Here is a 26,634-nt window from a genome sequence, read left to right as displayed (position 1 = left end):
CAAGCGGTGGGCCGAGTCCTCCGTCTCGGCCCCGCCGGCTAAGCGGGCTTCTCCTCCGGCCTCTTTGGCTGCTGGATCTCCTCCTCCTCGGCTCCGGTCTCCTTGTTTTTCACCGGGGCCTGAGGATGAGGAGACCCGACCTCTGTCGAGGCTATCGAGGCGGCATTCAAGGCCTGCCTCGGTAGCCTCGTCGAGGTCTACCTACAGCCTTTCCGATGCTGATCTGGACCGGATGATGCGAAAGTTCATCCAGGCCCAGATGCAGATGGGAGTGCTCCTGCCTCCCCCCCCCCCTCTGGGGGGGAGCTCGACCCCATTTTTCAACCCCATAGCTCCTTCTCCGACCCGCAACCCGGGTTTGGAGCGCTCGGAGCCGGGCAGCCTCGGAGCCGGGGTGGGTCAGCGCCGACAGTACTGGGTACTTCGGATCCGACCCTGCCCTCGAGTTTGTCGGATCCGACCTCTCGGAGCCTTGGCCCGAGCTTCGGATCCGAGGGACTCAGTGTGCCTTCGGCGCCGTCCCTGTCGGAGTGCACTGTTCCCTCGGATCCGAGGGGCTTGGCACCGGCTCCTATCCATTCATCGGATCCGAGGGGGAGCCGACTTTCGGATCCTATTGTCGAGGCTGGCTCCCCCTCGGCTTTTGATGTAGTGGAGAGGGCTCTGTTGAGGGCATCCGGACCCCGGTCCTTGCTTGACTCCGTCCGCACTCCATCTGCTCTGGGCCAGGCTTCCATCACCCGGCCACTGGGACAGCCCGCTTCATTGCCCCAAGCAGTTCCCTTGGATCTGGACATCGCTGGCGAGGGCTCCTTGGACAGCCTCCCCCCCCGAGGAAGCACCTCGCAAGCATACGTGTAAGAGGAGGCACATAGACTCCCCCGAGTCTTTAACTGAAGACACTGACTTGGAGGAAGGGGAAGGTTCCCCAAGATCACCCCCTGAGGATGTCTCCTTTGGAGACATCATGGAAATGTTACGGATAAAAGGTGGGTGGTCTGCCCCAAAGTCTTTCTCGGACGAGTCCGTGTTCTTGGAGGCATTTGAAGCGGGCCCATCTACCTCTTGGGTGTCCCCTCCTGCCGACCCCCTGGTGGACCTTATTACCACCAGGGCGTGGAAGGAACCGGACACCATGGAGCCAATCCCCAAGAGGCCTCCCTGCTGACCGTGCCTACTGGAGTAAGGGACCCCCGGTAGATGCCATGTTGTAGGCAGCAGCCACCAAGAGGGAACTCGCCCAGGAGAGTCCCTCAGTCCATCCCCCGAGCAAGGAGTCTCGGATGATGGACTGTTTGGGGAAGCGAATGTTTAGTTCAGTGACCTTCTCAGTGAGGGCGCTCAACTATTTGGCACATGTCATTAGGATGCAGCGCGATCTTATCAAGGAATACGCTGCATCCCCCCCAGAGTCCATGTCAGAGGAGGACAAACTTTTTCACTCCACCCGTATGGCCACTCTTCGTTCCGTATCCAACACCTCTATGCGGTTACTTTCCCACGCTACCGGGGGGGCCGCTAGAGCTGCGGGAGTGGGCCTAGTCACAAGACGTCAGGCCTGGCTCCGCCACTGCGATTTCACAGAGCCCCTCAAGGCATCATTCACGAACGCCCCCTTTGACGGTTCTGCCCTTTTTGGCAAGACGGTTTGCGACACCTTGGTTCAGAGCGAGAAGGACGGGAAGACGCTGTCTGCCGTCGGAGTCCGCTTCTCTGTGCCCCAGAGGTCCTACTCTAGGAACCAAAAGGGCCAGAAGAAGATGTGGTTCCGGAAGTCGCAGCAATCCCAACCCGCTCCGGACAACCAGTCCTTCCGCGGCAGAGGAGGACAGGAGACGCCGCCATCGGGGCAGAGGGGCTCCCAGGAACTTTGGGTCCAGAGAACCTTTCTCTGAGCGGCCCACGCAGCAACCCTGAGGGTTGCCCGACTGCTCCACTCTGGAGGCAGTCGGGGGCGTTCGAGCACCTAGCGGCATGGGAGTCCATTACATCGGACCGCTGGGTACTCCAGATCATATCCAGAGGTTACAAAATCCCTTTCTTCATGTCCCAAGATTCAAAATCCTCCCCGATGTTCCACCCGATCAAGGGAGGCCGCCTCAGCAGAAATTGGCCATCTGCTGAGAAAGAGCCATCCAGCCCGTCCCCCAGACCAGATCGGATCAGGCGTTCTACCCAGGTTCTTTTAGTGCCAAAAAGACTAGGGACCTAAGACCCATTCTGAAAAAAAAAAAATAACAAGGGGGTGCTCACCGGGGATCGGGGAATTTTAACCTTTTGATAATCCCCCCGGGGAAAAATTTCAGTCCCCAAAATGGGTTTCTCAGCGGGTAGGGGGCCCCTTTTGATACTTAAAAATTTTTTTCCCCCCCGGGGAGAAAAAGCACAAAAGGAAAAACCCAAAGCCCACCAAACCGGGAACCCCCTAATTTTTCTGGGAAATTTCATTCCCTCCTTTTTGGGCCTCAGAAAAAATTATGGAAATTTACCTAAAAAACCCTTGGCCCCCAAAAAAGGATTAAATGTTTTCCCCTCATTTAAACCCCTCATTAAATTTTTTCAAGAGCCTTTAAGGGGATAAAAAAAATTTACCCAGGGACACTTCTGGTTTCCTCGCCCGGCTAATTGGGGTGGTGAAAACCCTGGTTAAAAAGCCTTGGCAAAAACCTTAACCAATGGTTGACCCAAAGTTTAAAAAGGGAAATTCCCCCCCGGGCTTGCCACAAAAGGATTTTTGGGAAATTTTAAACCAAAGTTTTAACCCCTGGTAATTGGGCAAAATTTTTGGAAAAATTTCAAAAAAATTGGGGTTTTGGGAAAGTTGGTTTTTTAAAAACCAGTTTTCGGGTTAATTTTTCTACGTTTAAAAATGGGGAGAGTTTAAGGAAAAAAGGGAGTTTTTTCCCAATTTCCAGGTTCCCTAAACGTGCCCCAATTACAAGCAGAAACCCAAAAGGGGGGCCAAAACCGGGAAAATAATAAGTTTAGGAAGAAAAAGTAAAAAAACAAGATAAGAAAACTGGAAAAGGGGTTTAAAAAAGGAGAAAATTTAAAAAAATAAATTAAATCGGGAAAGGGCTCCCATCAAAACCCAAAAAAAATCCCTGAAGGTGGAAAAATTTTGGGGGGTTTAACTAAATTGAAAAATAAAGGGGCAAAAATTAAGCATGTCCGAAAAAAAAAAATTTTAAAATTTTTAAAATTTGGGGAAAAATTTTATGATAAATGTGGAAAAAGAAAAAATTTTTTAATTTGATCAAATTTTTCAGATCACCAGATTGATACATTTGGAAATTTGTCAAAGGAGATTTGTTCTCTATCTAGTAAACCATTCACTATATTTTTAAAAAAAAGAACCCAACTGGGCCCCCCTGGGTTTACCCCAAAAAAAAGGGGCCTAATCCTTAAACATGGGAAGGGGGAAAGGGAGCGGCCCGGACTTCAGATCTTACCCCAAAGGTTTTCCGGGAAACCAAATTTTTAAATTGGGGGGTTTTTCCAGCCTATGGCAAAGGGAAAAGGGCACCCAGACTTCAGGACTTCCCCAAGGGCATTGGACATTTGGGCCCCGGAAGGAAAGGGGGTCACAAAGGGCCGCCCCTTTTAACCAAATTTTTAACCCCTTTTTTTTGAACGAACCGTCCAAGGGCCCTTTAAGGTTTCCCGGGCACCAAAAAAAAATTAACCAATCCAAGGGAAAAGCCGAAAGGGGTTTGGGCGTCCAAAAGGGGAAAATTTTAAAACAACAAGGTAAAAATTCCGGGGTTTCCTGGAAAGGTTTAAAATCAGGTGGTTCCAAATAAAAGGAAATTTCTTAATTCGGGCCTCCATTGCCCCGGGGGAAGCCCAATGCATGAGGGCCCCCTTTTTTTAAAGTTTGGGTCTCCCTTTAAGGAAAGCGGCCTGCCAAAAGTTTTAAAACAAATTCATGTCCCCAAAACTTTTCCCTAAATTGGGGGTTTTTCCTCTTTTTCTAAATTGGAAACATTTTTTCCCGTTTAGTAGTTTCTTGTAAGGAATTTCCAAAATCTGTTCCCATATTATTGAAACCAATTTTTCCCCCAAAATTTTTCAAATTTCTGTTGCAGAAAATTAAAAAGGATAGATTAAATTTTAAAGGAGAAGGAAAAGTTTAAAAATTTAACCCCGGGAATTACAAAAAAAAAACTGGTGAAAGTCAACACATTCCGGCTAGGTTTATGAATGCCTTCAGGCAGATAGCCTAGTACCTACATATGAACCTAGGATGGTGTGCATTTGCCAAGATTAGATAAGAGAATTTTTGCAGCAGATATTTTGCAATATTTGACAAACACAAACCAGGATTTTTGCCAGGTCAGAATTTTAACAGTTCATAGATAGCAACATTTGATGCATCTCTCCCTGAGGGCTGTTAATGCTAGTGACATTATTAATAATTTTTTTTTATTGGAAAATTTGCTATGTTACCACAAAATTGATGATGTTATTGTTTGTGAAACATTGTTAAAGAACAATGACCGGAAACCAGTTTTGTCAGGGTATAAATGTTTTTGCTGCAACAGATATTCGAACAAAAAATCAGGTGGAGATGTTATGATAGGAATTAAAGATAGTTATTAGACCTGTGACTATTATGTGTCCAGTGATAACACCAACACTATAGACCATGTAACTGTGACAGTAAAGACAACCCTGGAATGTACAATTGCAGTATATTGACCACCAAAGTCAAATGCTGATGACTGAAATCTAAACCAGGACACAGAAGATTAATTACAGATTATATGGAAGCAGACACAGTCACTATGTAAAACTAATTGGAGTGATGCAGTCAATGGAAAAACTGGTGAAGGAATGTGGAAAGTTTTGAAAAAGAATTGAGTGCAAAAAAATAGAAAAAAAAATAAATTAACATCAGGATCTAGGGCATACAACATCAGGGGGATATATTCCCATAAGAAAAAGATCCCTGTTAATGGTGAGAGACAAAAATATAGGAAATGGAAAAGTGGTCGAACTGCAACTTTGAAAACTGAAATAAACAAGCTGGGCAAACAAATTAAGCATAGTGTGAACCAAGATCAAGAAAAATTTGAATAAAATTTATATAAAGATGTTGAGCGTAATAGGAAACCATTTTATAGATAAGATGTGGAAAGAGTAAAGATATGCAAATTGTTTAACTGTGTGTAGATTCTTAAATTTATTTTCAGATGCAACAGATTGTAGATACATTTGCAAAACAGTTTGGCTCCACAAAGCTGATGATTTGTTGTCTAGCTATTCTAGTGATATCCAGGCAGCCTCATAAACTGGAATTTAAATAAATTATATTGAAAAAGAACTATGCGAACTGGATCCAAACAAAGCACTGGGAGGAGATGGAATTAGTAATAATGACCTGAGAACACTTCAACAAGAAAGGGCCTTAAGGTGGTCTGCATAGGACATATTACTTACACCATGTATTCTTTTAGTGAGGAACCTCTGTGGATGTTCCAATTGTTAGATATGCTTGGTTAGGTGCATACCAAAGAGTGCATTGTACTCAATGATAGGTCTCATGAATGCTGAATACAGTGGAACAATGACTTCCTTGGACTTAGTTTGCCATACCTTTGTTTATAAGTAGTGCAACGTAGAATGATTTCCTCACCACTGTAGACACATGATGATCAAAGGCTAGATTACTGTCTGTGTGTGTCCCTAAGTCCCTGACTACTGCGTCAGCTCTAAGGGGTGTATTGTCAATATGATAGTTACCAGGGATGGATAACTTCCCAAAGAGTACTGTTATGCATTTCTTGGCATTTAGTTTTAGTCCATGGTTCTGGCACCAGGTGTTTGTCTGTGTCATCCCCTCCTGGAGAATATTTGTGTCCGTGTGAGATTCAATGACAGCTCCTAATTTGCAATCATCTGTAAATTTAGTCAGCCAGAGACCACTGATATTGGCCTTTAATTCTGAGAAGTAAGTGCGTGGTTTTATTATTAGGCAATTAACATAAAATTATTTTCTTGCCTGAACTGCAGAAACTCTCACAGCTGCTGTTGCTACTGGAAAACTGCCTCTTCACATGAAGATGGTGGGGAATGGTCCTGACTTATCACTCTAGTGGGTCTTATTACAGTGAAAACATATTTTGTTCAATTTAAACACAGGGTCATTCCTTGATGGGTCTGAGTGCTGTGAGAGTAAAAGAACCTAGAAGCCTTTTTATAGTCCTTCGGTCAGATGGTTGTATTCTGGAGGATGCACTTCACAAATGTGGCCTGATTTCCCAAGTCCTGGCCTCGATGATAATGTATTGTGAAGATGTATTATCAAGGGCTAATTGGCTGCTGCACAAGAATTTGCAGTAGAGACAATCTTAATGCAAACAATGGAGTTTGATACTCTTGTGGTTTAAAAATATTCAGTCGCAGCATTTGTCAGTGGGTGGCTGGTTAGCTAATGGCAAAATATAAGGCACTTGGCAATGTACTTAAATATGTCTTTTTTGCAGTTGGAAGCCCTTCTGTCCCCAGACCAAAGGAGATGCACATCTAGTCTGTCTTCCTAAATGCAGGTTTTCTTTTTGGAGTAGCACCTGAGGTGATAGTGGACATCCAGGTTGTAAATGGCCCCCTCTGTACTGGTTTCTTGTGCTTTAAAGAAAATCAGAAGATTAATAGAAAGTCTCAAGGAGACGCACAAAGCTAGCTTTAGAAAGAGGATGGATTAGTTCTTTAGAGTACCCTGCCCACATCAAGGATTTTGAAATATGTCTGTCTTATCCTAAGGGCCTGAAACTTCAAAACATGATATACATAGGTTACAGCATTTTCCAGAAAATAACTTAATTGCCATCAAGCTAACAGGCTGAATTGGTGGATGGATAAACCTACCATCTGCAAAGTTCTAGTCTTGTACTAGGGGAGGGGGTCTGGTCCATGTCCTGGTCCTCATCCTCATTGGCAGATGTAGATGCAGCTCTTCCTTAAAGATTTGCTTCATTATTTAGGTATGATCAATACTTCTGCTCTCTGTAAAGAAATATTGTGAAAATGTAACAGTTGCTTACACTTTAACCATGGAATAACTAAGATCCGGATCATACAAAACTTCCACGATGGCTGCACAGTGATCAGCAAGTTGATTTTGGCTCTCTTAGTGTGAAAAGAGAAACTGTTAAACAAAGGGCAAGTGTAACTGACTGGGTAAAATTCAGCTACTGGATAGTAATTTCACTGCATTTAAAACAGCAAAGAAAAAATATAGAGAATCTGAGATTAAATCAACAGGAAAAGGAAAAAAGAGAACCATGACTGGGGAGAATGATGCAGCTATTCAGCAACAATCAGTTCAGGTTTCAGCTTTGGCACATGAAATGGCTTCCAGTAATTTAGAGGAAAATATAAATCAAATCCATTCAGTGTGGCTTAAAGTAAAGGAAACACTATAGGAGTATATTCATTCGAGTAATAAAACGCTGGAAAATTAGAAGTGTAGCTATTCAGATGAGCTAATAAAACTGCAAAAATCAGAAGATGAAATGAAGAATAGGCTGGCTGAGCATGAGGCTTTTCAAAAATAGTAATATCAGAAAACAGTGTGTGCAAAGAATTTTCTGCTGTAACAGAGATATTGGAAGGAACATAATGTATTTTTTTATGAAAGTACAAATAAGCAAGTGGACTGGTGTTTCACAGCAAGATGTGTTAATTGAGAGTGCACAATGTGTCTGTGCTCCAAACTTGGCCATGAGAAAGCAGCCAAGACCTCTATTAGTAAAGATGAAATCATATCAACAAAAAGTCCTCACAAAATTGTGTCAGAAAGGAAAATTATTAAAAATTGTGGGAAAAAGAGTTTGAGGAAAATGATTATTCACTGTACACCAGGTAGAAAAGAAGTAAATGTATCTCAGCAATAGGGGAATATCAAAAGGCAGGTGTGACATTGAAGCTGCTGTATCCAGCTATGTTCATAATATTTTTTCCTGGAGGATCAAAAACATTTTTTGATGCAGAACATGCTAAGGAGGAAATAAAAAAGTTTGTTCAACAAAGAGTGAGTAAGCAAGCAGAAACAGGCTCTGCTTCTCATTCTTCTGATAGCACATTCTTAGATGTTGGCAGTGAAACCTTTTCTAGTGTTCCAAAGGAATTTGCTTGAGAGACTGAATAAAGCACAGTAGTTAACTAGAAGAATTGGGAGTACCTTAGACTTGAGCATGAGTCTGGTGATGGGAAATAAGGATCATCTGGAAGAAACCAGCTACAGTGAAAGTAGCGAATAAATGTGAGAGTATAAAGCATGTATCACATTTGTGAAATAGGTCTTTGCACTAAAAAGTGACTGAGAAAAATTGGAATTTTATTGACTTTGTTAAACTTGTGGGAGGACTGTAAAGGATATACCCCACTTTGTCATTAGTCTTTAGAAGGACACTAAAGGAAAAACTGTAAGCAAAACAATACTCGTTCTTAATATTTCTGTAAACATTTCTGGATATAAATTGCATAATATATTGTAAAGCAGTTTTGTACAGTGGGCAATCAGGGGTACTTTCAACGTGAGGGAAGTGTCTTTTCAGTGACTGCTGTATATATTAAAGATATTAAAGTAAACAAGTACTTTTTTTAGTTAAAATATAGGCTATACACTGTAATGAAGTAAGGAAGGCTGGGCAAAAGCAAGTTTATGTTAATATAATACAATATTGGACTGCTGGGGGTTGGGTGTAAAAGTGTACTGAGTATATTATATGTAGAATGAAGATAATTTCCCTTGTTTTTACAAGGCTGGGTATCTGTATTGATGTCCTTGGCTTTGGGCTATGGTCATGTTTTAAGAAAATAGCATTTGTCATGGATTTCATCATTTTATCTCATTTTAAGCCCAAGTGACTTGAATCTCGAAAGTTAACTTTTTTTCCAATTAACAAATGCTCTCAGTGGGAGGTGTGAAGTCTGCAGCTCAAGGCAGTTGGCCAGAAGAAGTCTGTACATTATGACCTGAGCGAAATTTGCAATGATTCCTTCAAACATCTGCAAAGTTATTTGTTTTTTTCCCCTCATTGCTGTGACTACTTTTATTTGGGATGAGTTGTCTGCATGTGCAAGCAGTTACTCCTGAGAGTTTTGTGCACTGTTTGTTGAGAGAAATACAGAATTTAAAGGCACAGTGGTAACAGTTTCATGAAAAAATAAAGTCTGAGATTGGGGCAAGTGAGAGAGACCAATTGACAATGGTGAAGGTCTTCGCCTCCCATGCACAAGGTAAAAGGTTCAATCCTGACCTCCAACCAATGCCTGTTTGGAGTTTGCATGTTCTTCCTGTGTCTTCATGGGGTTCCTCCCATCTCCGAAAAAACATGCTGTGTGTTTCCATCTCAAACTCACCAATGAATGGAGTTGTGGGCAGCAGCGCAGACTCTACATGGTGCCCTATAGGGGGAAGAGTTGTACAGACCAACCACTTTTGGCATCTACTGTGGTAAGCAGTATCCTCAAGATAGGAGAACATGGATCACAGAGTGCATGCCATGGCAGGGCTAGCCACTCGGTGTAAAATATGGCTCTAGGTGATTTGGTCATGTTGGCTAATGTTCCAAAATGGGCAAGGGTAGTTACCGGTGATAAGTGGGTTGAGGACCCGGCCTACTCCGACCTATGCCAGGGACCCATGCTAATGGTGGGAGGGGTGTATGTGCCCCTATTGGCCAATGTGTACCCACCGTAAAGTCCACCCACCCTGGGTCAATAAGCTACTGTTCAGCCGGTGTCTAGTTGCCCAGCCTGGGTTACCTGGGATAGCTCTGTTGAGCGAAAGCTGGATGTAAAACCAACCAACCTGCCAAACATGAACTGAGAATTGCTACGCTTAATGTAGGTTCAGTGACAGGACACAGCTTGGAAGTGGATGCCATGATGATACAAAGGAGGCTGGTCATCCTGTGTGTACAAAAGACAAGATGGAAGGGCAGGGCAGCAAAGCCATTTGGCTTGGGATCCAGACTGTACTACTCAGGAGGGCAACAGGCTAGAAATGATGTAGGAATTATGGTGAGACAGAGAGGCTTCAGAAGACAGTGAAGGGATATCATCGGAATTAATGATACTCATGACAATCAGACTCCAGTGTAATGATAGGACAGTATTCATAATCTCAACCTATGCCCCACAACAGGGTTGTGATAGTGAGGAAATTGGTGCATTCAGACAGCAGTTGCAGGATCTACTAGATAAAGCAGGACAACATGAATTGGTGTTAATAATGGGTGACTTGAATGCACATATCCGGACAGACAACAGGATATGAGGACTGCCTGGGTCCACATGGGTGGGGTGGGGCAATAGGAATAAAGAAGGAGAAGCCATTCTAGACTTCTGTCTGGCAAATGGCTTAATAGTAGCCAACACATGGTTCAGAAAGAGAGAGAGTCACAAGATCACATACAAGAGTAGCCAACATGCAGCTCAGGTAATCTTCCTCCTAGTAAGAAAAAGGCACTGGGGTAGAATCCATGATTGCAAAGTCATTCCCAGCTAAACAGTCGGCCCACAGAATGAACCACTAGTTGCCACACTCAGCTGCAAGCAGTGGTCAGAGAAGCCTCTAAGGTCAACAGAAACCAGGCTGAAGACCTGGAAGTTGACTGGCGAGAAAGTACAGCAGTTCAAGGAAACTCTGGGCTCTAGCACCCCAAGAAGAGGGGGAAATAGGTGGAGTTGAACAAGAGTGGCAGCGCCTAAGAACAGCATGTATTAGGACTACAGAAAAGATGTGTGGCCGAGCCTGGTATGGAAATAAGGTACCTAAGGAAAGCTGGTGGTGGAATGCATAAGTCCAGGAAGTCATCAAAAAAAGGAGTGCAGGAAGAAATGGGAAATAGAAAAGACTGACCAAGCTCGGAATGACTACTGGTTGGCTAACAAAGAAGTTAAGAAGAAGTTGCAATATCAGAGGCACTCTACCAGCTTCTGGAAAGTGACTCAGTAAATGGCACAAAGAAACTATATCAGGTTGCAAAGCAAAGACAGAGAGATAAAGCAGATAGTCAGACACTCTTTATAAGGGATGCCAGCAACAACCTACCCACCAGTCCACAGGACATCAAAGGCAGATGGAAGGAGTATTTCCAGCAGCTTCTGAATGAAGAAAACCCCACAGAAGCTGTTCTGCCCCAGAAAGAGCCTATGATGAGAGGAGAAGAAGAGCTCACCATAGAAGAAGTAAGAATAGCACTAAGGAAAATGAAGTCGGGGAAAGCAGCAGGTAAAGATGAGGTTACAGCATATATGATAAAGATGCTGGTTGAGATAGGGGAGAAATGGCTCCTGAGGGTACTCATAGCAGTGTAAAGGGAAAGGCGTATTCCAGATGACTGGAGAATAAGCATACTCGTGCCAGTGTACAAGAACAAAGGGGACATCCACAACTGTGGGCAGTACAGAGGCATCAAACTCCTATCACATTACATGAAAGTTCTGGAGAGGGTGATTGATAAACGACTATGCAGAGTAGTAGAATGTAAAATGGGAGATGAGCAGTTTGGATTTAGATCAGGATGCAGCACAATTGACCAAATGTTTGCATTGAGACAGCTACTTGAGAAGAAGCTAGAGATGAGGAGAGAGCCCAACTGATCATTCCTAGACTTGGAGAAAGCATATGACAAAGTCCTGAGAAAGCTGATCTGGGCAGTACTGTGGTGGTTTGAAGTCCCAGAAACATTGGTAGAATTAGTGCAGATGTTGTACAAGGATCCAATGGCTCAAGTACGAGCAGTGTTCAGCCTCACAGAGGGGTTCCCAGTGGGAGTGGGAGTACACTAGGGTTCAGGTCTGAGTCCACTGCTGTTCATACTGGTGATGGACTACATTAGCAAACAGGTCGGAAGGGACATATCAACAAAGTTGCTGTATGCAGACAATGTGGCATTACAGGCAGACTCTGAGCAAGAACTTCAGCAAAGGATAGGAGAATGGAATGCAAAATTAAAGGCACATGGGATGAAACTAAGCACAGATAAGACAATGGTAATGGCAGAAAATTTGAGAACTCAGAAGAAGCTGAGACTAGAGATAGAAGGAAAGATAGTGGAACAGGTAAATAGCTTCAAGTATGTGGTAGGGTTGGTTGAGGAAAAGGGAAGTCTGAATGAAGAGGGCAAAGCTAGAATCAAAGGGGCTGCAGCCAACTGGCATAGAATGTCAGGTGTGGTCTATGACAGAATAATGCCAAAGAAGCTGAAAAGTAAAGTGTACAAGACAGTGGTGTGGCCAGTACAACTGTATGGTACAGAAACATGGGTAGTAAAGGTAGAACAGTTGAAGAAGCTAGAGGTGATGGAAGTGAAGTGCCTGAGAAGGGGTGGTAGGCTGCATGTTATGAGACAGATGAAGAAATGAGAACATAAAAACAGAAGCCAAAGTAGCTCCAATTGCAGAAAAGATTAAAGAGAACAGATTATGGTGGTTTGGACACATGCAGAAAAGCAGAAGACAGTCTAGTGAGGAAGATTTGGGACAGACAGGAAGAAGGTGAGATGAAGCGAAAGAGTCCAGCAAAGAGGTGGATGGATTGTGTGAAAGAAGATCTGCGACAGTCAGGCATGAATGTTGAAGAAGGCAGGAGTGTGGCACTGAATCGAGACCGATGGCGACAGTTAGCACAATACCTTGACCCCATGTAGAAAAATGGGAAAAAGGGGGCTGATGATGGTGACGATTGGGGGAACTGAATAAGAAATAGTAGCTTCCCGCACAGCCTTTATATTTTAATGCATTTAAAAGAACAGTGCTCAATTTAGTTTTATTTACAGGTAGCCAATGCACTCTTTCTTAGGTCTAAAAGTTAGTTTTCTGAAAGCAACCAAGCTGTTTTTTCACATCTGGGATGGAAATAGTAATAAGAAAAGTACAGACAGCAGTCCGTGTAAGTGGGAACACAGGCTGTAACATGCACATTAGCACTGGTGACATTAATTTTAGATTAGCTAATGCGTGTGAGTGCAGTCATTGATTTGGGGAAGTTGCATAGTTTTGTGTGTTTATTCTAAGCTAATAGGGGATGCTGGCTTCTGAGAATGCTTTTGAGAATTTTCATTAAAGCAAAAAGTCTTGAAAAATGTGATATAGGTTCAAATAGAGATGAAAAGAAACAACTGTATAAAAATCAACATGCCAAAGAGTGTGTGCATGTAAGACAATAGTTGGAAATACACACTGAAATAAACTCTCATGTATAATAGGTGGATGCCAATAGTTTTCTGTCGTAATACCTACTCTGTTCATATTAACATGGACTGTAAATGTCCTTACAGCTATAGACAAGAAACAAGAGTATTTAATTGTATTAAGAAATGCAGGGTAGAAATAGCAGTGATACACTAGACACATTTCAACAGAAATGAGCATGTGACTTTGATAAAGAAAAGATTTCAGGATGAATATTCAGCAAAATATCTGGGTTAAAGGTAAAGGAGAATCATAATTCTATTTGCTAGAAGGGCTCCAGTAGTAGTAGAAGAAGAAAAACAGTAATGGTAGATTTGTGATAATAAGGGACTACTAGCAAGGGAGGAGGATTATGTTGGCATGTGTTTGTATTCTGCTAAAAACTGCTATTATGGAGCTTAAGAAAAATTGTGAGAAATAATCTGGTTTCAGCAGGGGCTATTTATAGGTCGGGTATGACACTTGATTTGCAATATTGAGGATGTACTGGGGACCTGTGAGGAAAAACGTAATAAAAGATGGTAGATTTCTGAGGAAATTTATGAAACTGTATGGTATGTTAGATGTGAATTCAGTCAAAGGAACTTGGACAGAATTTATATATTATTCTCCATGGTATAATAACTGGGGTAGACTAGATAGAAGTTATAATTTGCAGGAACATATACATTTAATTGAAAGCTTCAGCATACCTCAGATAACTATTTTAGATCATGCATCAATATAATTTAAGTTAAAATACAGAGTAATGAAGAAAAAATGAGACACTGGCACTTTCCTACTTACCTATTAAAATGTGAGGAATATAAGGAATGGACAGTAGAAATTATTAGAGTTATTAGGAAGGATAGAAAGTCATTCAGAAGACATAGCTAGTGAGTAGGATAATGTGAAAATGGAGTTTAAAACAAAGTAGAAAGAAAAGAGAGTCACAGTTAATTAAATAGGAATTATTTAGAGGGGTTGGTAAAGGTTAAAGTATTGCAGAATAAGGGGAATCTCACAGAAAAATAAGAGAAGCAACTGCAGAGTGCTAAATGGAAAATGAGGGAGTGTCTGGATAATATGGTTCAGTTAAGAAAGATTGCTGTTAAGCAACTATTTTTTTATGACAACTCCAAAGCACAAAAACTTTTAGTTCAACTACTTGAACAACAGAAAGTAAAAAGAATTGACACCAAACTTAGGGAGTTTGCCAAGCAAAAATAACCAAAGATCTTACAGTGGTATTAGAGATATAGCGGAAATTTTATGAAAGTTTGTATAAAGCAGAGGAATGCAGAAACTAAGAAATGGCACAAATGGGAATACTTACGGAAGATTTAATTATGCTAAAGTTTGAGAAAGATGAGACTGAACAGGCAGTTAAGATAGCGGGAGATGAGATAAAAAATGTTGATGTATAATCAGTCTACCTGGAGGTTTCCAGGAACAGGCAGTATTCCTGTGGAAGTTTGGAAGAAATTGGTAAATATTGAAAGGCTGTGTTTAATGGTATTTTAAAAAGAGGGGTAAGCACCAGTACCTTGGATAAAAATTGTAGTGGCTGTATTACCCAAAAAAGGGTAAAGACCCTCAGACATTGCTTCCTGTATACCCAGTAAAATGTTGAACTGTGGTTATAATGTTTGAGGATGGAAAATGCTGCTAAAATTGGTAAGTATGGATCAGTGTGGTTTTGTGGAGGGGAGGCAAACATTTTAACATTACTAGAACAATGATGACTTAAAGGGAAGAAGAACGTAAGAAAATGCTGCTATTGTTCATGGATTGCAATGTCACAAAGTCGGCTAGGGTTTTATGAGTACAGAAATGGTGTCATTTGAATTCCCTGATAGAATAATAGGGTTAATAGGGTTAATTAGGAGGCTATATGAAAGGTCAGGGGCAAGAATTAAGGTGGGATGGTTCCTTTCTGTCAAGCTGTTCTTGAATATAGGAATAAAATAGAGGTGTCTGCTTTTCTCTTCATTATTTGATTTAGATTCATTGGGAAAGAAAATAAGGGACACACAAAGTCAAAGATATAAATAATATGGTAATTAAGACACCCAAAAGTGTGTGTGTGTGTGTGTGTGTGTGTGTGTGTGTCGGTACCTCTGGTGTAGTGACTTGAGTGCATGCATAACTTGGCAGATCCTAGCTCCAGATAAGCAACTAACAGTTATCTTCTCCTTGGCCACTCTGGTGAGTGAGGCTTCTGTGTGCCATATAATGGAGTCCCTTTGACAAGAGTCCTGGGTAATGTGTTGGCTTGCATTATGGGCTGAGTTAATAGTGGGCATTAGGTTTTCACTAGGCCCTATTATGGATTCGAAGTGTCATGAAAAAAAATTCAAAGTCAGCTAAAAGCTTGTCACAAGACTAAATGCTACCTCTCTGAAGAAAAGAATACAGTTTTCAGTAAAAATGTCTCTCTGCTCCAAATGGATTTTATTTACAGTCTTACTTCAGGGAAATTCCTATCAATCCATCTTCTTCATCATTCCCATTTTCTACATGGGGTTGGAGTGTTGTGTCAACTATTGCCATCTCTCTCGCTATTGAATGCCACTCTCCTAACTTCTTTGACACTCATGACTGACTTTTGCAGTTCTTCTCCCACACAATCCATCCACCTCTTTGCTGGATGTCCCCATTCCTCTTGCCTTCTTCTTGTCTATTCCAAATCTTCTTTACCAGATTGTCTTCTTTTTTGAACATGTGCCTGAACCACTGTTTTCTGTTCTCTTTGACCTTTTCTGCAATTGGAGCTACTTTGGTTTCTGCTGGTATGTCCTCATTTCTTTATCTGTCCCACAGTGTGCATCCTACAGTCCATCTCAGGCACTTCATCTCCATCACTTCCTACTTCCTCAATTGCATTGCTTTTACAGCCCAAGTGTCCATATCATAAAGTAGTACTTTTCACACCATTGTTTTGTACACCTTGCTTTTCAGTGTCTTTGGCATTCTTCTGTTATACAATACCCCTGACACTCTGCCGTTTGGGTGCAGTCTCTCTTATTCTGCCTTGGACCTCCTCATTCAGACTTTCCGTCTCCTCAGCCACCTCTCCCAGATATTAGAAGCTGCTAAACCTGTTCAACTGTTTCCCCTTCTATCTCAATTCTCATCATCTTCTAATTTCTCCCATTTGCTGCCATTACAACTGTCTCGTTTGTACTCAGTTTAATCCCATGTGCTTTCAGTTTTGTATTCCATTCACTTAACCTTTCCTTAAGTTCTTGATCAGGGACAGCCTGTAATCCAACATCGTTTGCATTCAGCAACTTTGTTGATCTCTCCCTTCTAACCTGTTGACTAATGTAGTCCATCACCAGCATGAACAGCCGTGGGCTCTGAGCTGAACCCTGATGCACACCCACTCCAACTGGGAACCCCTCTATGAGACCGAGCCCTGTTTGTACTTGAGTCATTGGGTCCTTATACATGGCTTGCACTAATTCTGCCAATGCTTCTTGGATTTCAGATCACCACAGGACTGTCCAAATTTGCTTTCTTGTGACCTTGTCATTTGCTTTCTCCAAGACTAGGAATGCACAGTTGGATTCTTTCTTCATTTTTAGCTTCTTCTCTAGTATCTGTCTTACTCTACATATTGGGTCAGTTGTGCTGCATCCAGATCTGAACTTGAACTGCTCATCTGTCATGTTACTTTCTACTACTGTGCATATTCATTTATCAGTCATGATCTCCAGAGCTTTCATGCTATGTGATAGGAGTTTGATACCTCTAGGTTTGACCTTTCTCTCTTTCCATACTGCTGTGAGTACCCTCAGGAGCTATTTCTCCCATCTCGCACAACATCTTTATCATATCTGCTGTGACCATATCAGAGTCTCCTGCTTTCTCTGACTTCATTTTCCTTAGTGGTGATCTTACTACTTCTATGGTGGACTCCTCCTTTTCTCTCATCGTAGGCTGTGTCATAGTCAGTACAGCTTCTGTTGGGTTTTCTTCATTCAGAAGCTGCTGGAAGTATTCCTTCCATCTGCTTTTGATGTCCTGTGAACTGGTGAGCAGGTTATTGCTGGCATCCCTTATGAAAGGCGTCTGACTATCTTCTTTATCTTTCTGCATTTACCTATCAACCTGATTGTGTCATCTACTGAGTCACTTTTCAGAAGTTGGTAGAGTGCCTGTGATGCCTTGTTCTTTGCTATTACAGCTTCTTTCTTAGCCTCTCTGTTAGCCAACAATATTCGTTCCTAGCCTGTATGGATTTTCTGTCTCCCACTTTTTCCTCCACTCCTTCCTTTTGATGACTTCCTGGACTTTTGCATTTCACCACCATCTTTTCTTATGTACCTTATTTCCGTACCTGGATTGGCTGCATCTCTCTTCTGTAGTCCTCACACATGCTGTTTTGAAGTGCTGCCATTCTTCTCCAACTTTCCGTATTTCCTCCTCTTCATTATTCAGAATGATATCTGTAGTTGCATTCTACAGGCAACAGCAGACCTTGACTCTTGCTAGCAAGGAATTAAGAAATTTCCTTGTAGATATCCTTCCCACCCACAGTCTTGCATACAGAAGCCTCTGGCCCTTTTGCAGCAGCATACTCACTCGCCAAAACTCTAGGCAACCTATTAAGTCATCTGTTTGTCAGAAAAATCTTCATGTTCCACTTAGAATGACTGAAAACACATGAAGGTGCCTTTCCTAATAACATCGCTACCCACTTAGAACAGTTAATCTCAAGTCTCATTGACATCTAAAGTTCAGTCCATTTTAAACTAGAGTTATTAGCAGTTAAGGTGCAGATTAGAGTGTTGTCTGCACCTGTAATCCTCTCCTCTTCTCTTGCTGTCTCGGTTTCTTCTCAGCGTAATCAATACTGTGCAAATTTGTATAATCCCAGGGCTTGGGCCTACACCCGTGGTGGGTTGGGTAGGAGAAGTGGAGTGAAGCAGCCTGCAGCATCACATACTCTGGCCCTACATGCTAGGAGAAAGACTTTTAGTATGCCCTAACTGGGCTGTAATTTTTCTGGCAATCTGTTCCATGACTACAGGACAGCCTTATCACATGGGACGTGTCCTTTATCACAAACAGACCCCACCCCCACCCTGTGTGGGAAAACCAGGAAAGCATACCTCTCAATTTCTAAATGGAGGAAATCTGGACAAAGCCAATATAATGGGGGGGGAGGACATATTTTAAGTATTGCTTTTATAAATTTAGAAAGTTTCTAGAATAACAGATTATATGTTAGCATACATTTTCTGTAGAATACAAAGTCTTAAAGTCAAATGTATGTCATTATTTAGTGACTTTGGTTGGGGTGTCTTCTGTGTGAAGTCAGCATGTCCTCCCTTTGTTCGCGTGGGCTTCCTCCAGGTGCTCCAGTTTCCTCCCACACTCCAAAGACATGCAGTAGGTGGATTGGACACTCTAAATTGGCCATAGGCATGAGTGTGCATGCGACTGTGTAGTGTGGAAGATGTACCACAGCAGGGCTAGCCACCTGGCAGTGTAAATATTGGCTCTAAGATGGTTGCCACTGGTAAAGTGACACCCCGACCCCATGTGTAAAATGGGAAAAGGGGGTTTTGGATGGGTGAATGGATGTAGTGACTTCAGTCCTGAGTGATTTTCCAGGAAGCTATATACTTTATGAGGAATGCATTAAAAATATGAGGCAAAAATCTGGACAGTTGAGTGGTACTGGAAAGTAACCTATTTCCCACCCAATGCCTTCCTCCCTCCCTAGCTTTTCCAGCACCTGAGCTGCCAAACACAGCCCTTGATACAAAACAGATTATAATTTGATACAGACTTGCGGGTAAAATAATCTAGTTTTCTACTCTTATTTGCGTTTAGTTTGTCACTGCTTCCTCCTTAATTGTTTCTTCACAGCAACTAGCTTAGGCTCATATTTTCTTGTTTTGATGTATTGCAAGTTTGTTTTGTAGTTCAGTGTAGTTTACCTTTTGGTTGTTAGTTGTGCTGTGTCTATATTTGTTATTTCTTTATGTTCTGCTTGTCTGCAACCATTCATTGACATGGTTCATGTATGTAAATTGCCACTTTTATTCAGCATGCCTGTCCATTTTTTAAAAAAAATAAGTGATAAAGAATGTTGTAATGCTGTGCTATTTCTGTGTTACATTTAGTGTGACCAAGATCTTGTTTTGCTTGGATTTTTGCCCTTTAAAATAGTTGGGAATGAACAATCTACAGGTTCTGCAAAAAAGTACTAAAAATACACATTGATAATATAAATAAAAGGAACTGGCATATGATCACACAAGTCTCCTTGTGAAGGAGCACTTGATAGCCTTGTTTATTCCTCACTGGACCAAGCAGAAATATTTGGAGCAGAGTTTGAACTTTGAATTCAACTTGAGGGGTGTCAGAGTTTCCCACATCCCTTTGCAGGGGGCTTTGTCCACCTAACACCTGTTTTACTAATATAAGGTCTCTACATCTTGGGGAAAGAGGGAATTTTCCTGCAGAGACTGTCATCAAATCGAATGCATTTTTCACGCACCTGACAGAGCTTATAAAACATCTAGCTGAAAAGGTGAAGTACTACTGACAAGACTTTTTTTGACTCTAGAATTTTTTCAGGTTTAGCACTGAGCACTAAAAACAGTGCTTTATTTAAGAAAAAGCTAAATTGTTTTATGTAGAGTAAAATTATTTTTTGCCATGTTGTATGGCTGGCAGACTCCTAATAAGCTGTTTATAAATGTGTGTAATTCTTCAAACTTTATGATTTGATTAGGTATGGAAAAAAGTTTAAGTAAATTGAGCACCATAAGTTTGGTAGCCATTAATATAATACTCCCCAGATAACTCTCTCTGTTTTAATGTTGTCTAAGTACTTCTGCATTTTTGCAGGTGGATAGTTAATGACATCCTTAGGGCACATTGCATGTTCATGTTGTATCACATTTGTAATCCGCTATCTGTAGACGTTGGTAAATATTTACATTCATACTTAATTGTGGTTTATAGATATTTCAACAAGTCTGCACATTATGTTTTCCAGAGATGGAGTTTGACCTGGATAAGGCACTGGAAGAAATCCCTATTCATGTAGAAGATGTACCGTGCACTCCAACAAAACACGAAAAACGACCTCCAAGTGCTATGCCTGAGCTTCCCTCTGAAGAGGCAAAGAAACTGGAACATTTTACAAAGCTACGACCAAAGAGAAACAGGAAGCAGCTACCTAGCAAAGCCGCTGTGAGTGTTTGTGTCAGCTAAGTAACTGGGAAAGCATTTGTATGATTTGCTGTTCTCGGGTAAGACTTTTAAGTCCAGAAAGAAAATAAGAAATGTCAGGGATGTTGTCTTTTCAAACCCGTTGTATGGTATAAGCTGCTTTCCCTTTTAAACATTTTCCAACAGATTTACCTGGAACAAAGCAATTCAGGGATAAAAAGTATATTGATATTTAATGGATCAGTAGAGTTCTGAGACTGTCGCATTCTTTTTTGTGGTAGTTAATGCACCATTTGCTGTAAACATTTTCCAAGGTAACAGTAAAACATCCAGTGCATTTCTGTCTATTTTTAAATGCAGCACATGAATTGGTAGTAGCTCAGCTGGATGTAAACAATCCAACAGCATATAAAGTAATGGAAGTTCCCTGATGCCCTCGCCAAATTTCCTGTAGTCAATGTAAGTACCACCTTGGGTCTTCCCAGAAAAGAAGCTGCTGTCCTAGTGGGTCTAACCTAGTCAGCAAAGAGTAAATAGATAAAGCATATGGCTCCCTGATGCAAAGTTAAATGGCAACACTTTGAATTTTATATACAAACCACACTAGTATTTTTCCAGTAGATTTTGAATGTTGGGGAGAGTCCCCCATGCACCCTGCACCCACCATGCTAATATATAATGTAATATTTATTTCCATTTCTTTATGAGCAAAGTCCAACTGGGTAAAAAAAAAACCTTTTCAGCAGAAGCCCAGAAAGAAATGCTCCATATAAAAAATAATATGCAAGGTAACCACACCTCAGAAAGAAAGGAATTTCCCCTGTAGTGACTCATAGCATGGACTACATTTTTTTCACTGAAGATGTAGATGGAGATGGATAGACTTATGTTTTTATCCTACCAAATGAGAAGGATAAAGTGATGTAATTGTGATAAAGCATTTATCTGAGCCAGAGTACAGCACTGTACCAATGTTAGCATCAATTTAGTGCTGAGATGTGAAGTTGTTCTATCTTGCCGTTCATTCTTTACTGATGAGTTCGGAGCCGAACCAATTGCAAATCGGCCAATTGCAAAGCTCGAGGTCTTCAAATAGCTCGAGGCCAAGTCCCTATCCCATGATGCACCTAGAGTTACCTCAGATCTAGTTTACCGCTGCAGTAGATCAGAGGTTCTGCATTAGCTCGGGCCAGTAAAACTGTTTTCTACTTACTTACTTATATTTAGATAGTTTAGTTTTATAAAGCTCTTACAGCTTTTTGGTGTGTTTACCTACATTTATTTCCTTCCCTTAGTGTGCTTAAAATTGTAGTTGGCCTCTGGTTTTAGGCCTAGTTTAAAAATCCTTTTCTATTTAATAGAGTGTGTTTAGTCAGTGACCTTTTGTCACATTTCATGCTAAATAGTTAGATTGTTTGTAGTTTTTTGCTGTGTGGTGTGTTTAGCCTTAATTTTTTTATGAAAGGCTTGAATTTAATAATTACCGTTGAAGTTTTTTGTAGTTAACAGTAATTTTGTCGGATATAGTTATTCCTTAGAATATTTAGACAAGTGTGCTGTGTCTTATAGCAGCTATCCTCTTTTTCCTTGCATAGTCTGCTCATATTGTGTGTTTTAGACAGCTTGTGGTGGCAGTAATTTATCCTTTCCTGTCACTTTATATTTACAGTAGCATTACTGTGCGTGTGTGGGTGTGACTCAGCCTGTTTTTATTTAAGGCTGTTATTGATAATTACTGTTTAGAGTTTTTGTGTGAATTTTCTCTGTGACATTACAATGGCTGAGCAAGAGAAGCATCCTAAGTCAGGTTTCAAGAAGTGCCCAAAATGTGGCCAAAAAATGTCTGTAACAGACAGCCATGTAAATTGTGTATACTGCCTAGGAGCCCTGCATTTACAGGATAGCTGTTCTATATGCCATTCCTTCTCCTCCAGGGTCCTACAGGAAAGGAAAAGAAAATTAATAGACAGAAGTTTGTTGAAACCATCCTTCCAAGAAGCTTTGAGCTTCCAAGATGGATCCAGCAAGTCCTCAAAATCTTCTAAGACTTCTGTCTCAAAGAAATCGAAAAAATCTTCAACTTCGGCTCCACTGCCATTGGAACTGACAGTCTTTTCGTTTTGGAGCGGTCCCCAGTCTTGGAACTGGTATCTGAAGCTCCTAAGAGTCCTTTATTACAGTCGGTACCACATTCGGTGTGCTCATCTCTGTCCTCTGTCAGCCCTTCTTATCTGGATGTGGATCGTGTGGTGCAGAAGCTGTTATCGGCACCGGCCTTGGCAAAACATTTATCGGTTTCAACCCAAATGGCTTTGGAGCCAAAGACCCTTACACCAGCTCAAACTGTTCCTCCTCCGAGCCATGCTGGTCCTTCAGAGCCAGAAGAGTCGGACCTGTTGATTGGGAACCCTTGGAGCCGACGCCTGCTCCAGTGTCTTCCTGCACTCTTGACATCCTCGGTGCCAATCGAGGACTCTAGGAGCTGACACTCTCTGGTCGGGTCCGGGGAGGATAGTTGGACCGACATGTCTGTTCCGACTCTGCCTCTTGGGACTTCGTCTCGGATGAGCTTGGCTCCTACTTCTGGTTTGGAGCCCACTGTCCCGGTGCCGGGGGGTGTCAATGGTTTCCTCGGATCCGTTGGTTTCCTTGCATCAGAGCAGAGGTGCTTTCAATGCCATGAGGAGAGTCATGTCTCCTAAGACATCCTTGACTTCAGGTCTGGCTTCCTCCTCCCCTAAAATGCCTGTGTCTGCTTCTACCTCACACATCCTGACCAAGCGTAGCGACCCAAAGCCTCAGGAAGCCCCACTGGCTGGCCCTTGCTCTTCTGAGACCTCAACAGAAGCTCCCACTGATGAGGTTCTCAGGAAGAGATTGTGTAAGAGGAAACGTCTAGACTCCCCCCCAAGAGTCTTAACATCTGATACTGACTTGGATGAGTCAGAAGGGTCCCCATGGTCCACCTCTGAAGATATCTCATTCGCTGAGATATTTGAAATCCTTAGGCAGAGGGGTGACTGGCAGTCCAAAAGCCCTACTGAGGATGAGTCAGTTCTCCTGAAGGTTTTCGGGTCTCAGCCCTCCACCTTTTGGGTGTCTCCACCCGTCAATGAGCTGATGCAGCTGGTCTTACGAAGGGCATGGGAGTCTCCAGATACTATGGTGCCTGTCCCTTAGAGGCCTAATAAGTTCATTTCTGCCCCCCCTTGACAAAGCTTTCTTGGCAAAAGGTGTGCCAGTTGATGCCATGATGATGGCAGCAGCCACCAAAAAGGAAATGTCTGAAACCTCGTCTGTCCATCCTCCTAACAGAGACTCCAGGATCATGGATAGATATGGGAAGTGCATGTTTAGTTCAGCGACCTTTGCTCTTCATTCACTGAACTATTTAACTCATTTTGCCAGGTTACAAAGAGATCTCCTTAAAGAACTAGGAGATACTCTTCAGGGTACAGTAGCTGCAGGAGCTACTGACAAAGTTGCCACCCAGCTTGCTACCCTCAATTCTATAGTAAACTCATCCATGCGCCTCATTTCATATGCAGCTGATGGAACGAGTAGGGCAGCGGGTACAGGAGACACTCTTGGATGCACTTGTGGTCCTTCGTGGAGCCCTTCAAGTCATCCTTCGTGAATACCCCCTTTGATGGCTCATCCCTTTTCGGGCCTAAAGTGAAGGAAACCTTAACCAGGTGTGAGCAGGATGGAAAGATGCTGTCTGCCGTCGGGGTCTGTTTTTCCTCCCCTTCCAGACCCTACCGTAAGGATCAAAGGGGAGGAAAAATGTGGTTCCAAAAAGCCCAAGGAGCCTTTCAGGACACACGTGGTGAACCCCCCCTCCAGAGGTAAAGGAGGGGGCAATAATGGAAGACACCGCCCTCGTGGCAGAGGTGGTCCACAGCACCAGGGTGACAGAGATCACTTCTCTGGGAAGCCCTACCAGCACTCCTGAAAGGAGGCCCGAATGTCCTGCTCTGGAGGCAGCCGGGGGTCACTTATCTTTGTACCCAGACACCTGGCTCAAAATAACAAAAGACAACTGGGTACAAAGTATCATTTCCAGAGAATACTTCATCCCATTCGCCACACCCCCTCCACCCATAAGGAAAATCTCGGACGTTCCACCCAGTTACAGGGAACAAGCAACAATTGAGGTCCAAATATTGCTAAGAAAAAGTCATCCAACCATTCCCAGCAGACCAGACAGGATCTGGAACTTACACAAGATTCTTTTTAGTTCCAAAAAAGATGGGGGACTGGAGGCCCATATTGGACCTCAGCAGACTGAACAAATCTGTAAAGAAAGAGAAGTTCCGCATGGTCACGCTTCAGTCTATACTTCCCTTCTTAGGGAAAGACAATTGGATGTGCTCGATAGATCTCAAGGATGCTTACTACCACATAAAATGGCCAGGCCATCCAGTGATCATCTACACTTCCGGCTGGGAGGCAATCATTACCAGTTTGGAGCCCTGCCCTTTGGCCTCAGTACAGTCCCCAGAGTGTTCACCAAATGCATGGCAGTGGTCATAGCTCACCTGAGGTGTTTAAGATTCCAGGCATTTCTGTACCTAGACGATTGGCTCCTTACCGCCACCACCAGGCATCAACTCATTCAGGCCAGGGAGTAGTCCACTCTGTCACTCTGCAAAAATGTAGAGTGCCCCTCATGGTGATGCAGGTCCACATGTCAGCCACAAAGAGGCTGTTTAGGGACATAAACATTTTTGTGAATCATTTCTGTTCATCATCTGAGCTGTTGGCTGCTGTGATTTACCTACAAGAATCAACTGGACACACAAGCTGATTTAAGTATACTTTTCTCTGCACTTTGCTTATTTAAGATTAGATATTTGTTTCATTGAATATTGTGGGCATTACAATCAGCTCAGAAAAATCTGCCTTGTCGCCATCGCAGCATATAATTTTTATACTTGCAGAACTGGACGCCACCACTACAACACTAAGGCTTCCAATAGAAAGAGTCTTTCTTCTTCGTCAACATGTCAGCGTTCTGATTTCCAAAGACAAAGCACCAGCGTCAGAAGTTCTGAAATTGTTAGGCCTGATGGCAGCAGCAATTCTAGATATACCACTAGGTCGTATGCACATGTGGATCCTACAATGGCTGTTGTTCACTCAGTGGTTTTACCAGGAGCTTCCCATGTCTCACATAACAGTGATCACAAATTCCTGCAAAAGGGATCTTCAGTGGTGGTTGACCTCAGTTCATGTCACAATAGGACACCCATTTGTTCTACCCACTCTAGCGGCCACAGTGACCATGGACGCCTCCCTGATATTGTTGGGGGTGCATTATCAGGGAAAGACAGCCCAAGGCACATGGACCGATCAAGAGACACATCTGCATATCAGTGTCCTAGAGATGAGAGCAGTACTTTTTGTGTTGCAGTACTTTCAGGACTTTCTTCCCCTGGGTACCATTGCGATTCAGGCAGACAACATGTCAGTGGTCTGGTATTTGAACAAACAAGGAGGAACCAGGTCTTACCCCCTTTGTTGCGAGGCTCTCAGAGTATGGCAGTGGGCTATTTCCACCCAGCACTTTCTGTTGGCAATGCACATCCCGGGGAAATCCAACGTAATAGCAGACAAGCTGAGCAGAGCAATTTTGTTTCCCCATGAGTGGTCTCTCAAGAAAGAAATAGCGGACAAGATATTCCACAGGTGGGACTAGCCTTGCTGTGACCTTTTTGCCAGTCACATGAACACGAAATGCAGAAGCTACTTTGTCCTGATTCCCCCTCTGGGAGAAGCCCTAAGGGACACACTCATATGCAATTGGCCTCCGGATCTCCTCTATGCATTTCCAGCAGTCCTATTGATACCCAAGGTTTTACAGAAAGCAAAAACACTGGGAAGGACAATCATTCTAATAGCCCCTCATTGGCCTCGTCAGATTTGGTTCCCCTTCCTTCGACCTCATCTTTTGGAGGACCCTTGGATTCTGGACACAGTTCCAGACCTTCTGACGCACTTGTCAGGGGAACTCCATCCCTCTGTGCAGTCCCTGAAGCTGACAGCTTGGCTGCTCCAATTCCCATCATAGCCAGGTTCCATAACCTTTCCAATGAGACAAAGCAAATTCTCTTATCCTTTCATAAATCTTCTACGAGGAAGCTATATCTTAGCAAATGGAAACAAAATTTTGTATGGGCCTCTAAAAACAATATTGATCCTTATCAAGCCCCCATGGCCTCCATTTTTAGAGTTCTTTTTTATGAT

General features: G+C 42.6%; 1 protein-coding gene across 5 annotated transcripts in view; it reads left to right on the top strand.

Moving 5' to 3' along the window:
* Positions 1-26,634, top strand: part of CARMIL1 (capping protein regulator and myosin 1 linker 1) — a 4,434,936-nt gene that overhangs the window by 3,995,662 nt on the left and 412,640 nt on the right. For all 5 annotated transcript variants that reach the window (XM_044067077.1, XM_044067074.1, XM_044067073.1 and 2 more), the window contains one exon: positions 20,210-20,406. In XM_044067077.1, the coding sequence (XP_043923012.1) occupies positions 20,210-20,406 (197 nt within the window). The remainder of the gene's footprint in view (positions 1-20,209; positions 20,407-26,634) is intronic.

This window comes from Protopterus annectens, chromosome 3.part1 (assembly GCF_019279795.1).
Source record: "Protopterus annectens isolate FY-2018-M chromosome 3.part1, PAN1.0, whole genome shotgun sequence".
Classification (NCBI taxonomy): domain Eukaryota; kingdom Metazoa; phylum Chordata; order Ceratodontiformes; family Protopteridae; genus Protopterus; species Protopterus annectens.
Note: the sequence above shows the minus strand (reverse complement) of the source record. Positions and strands in the feature narration are given on the sequence as shown.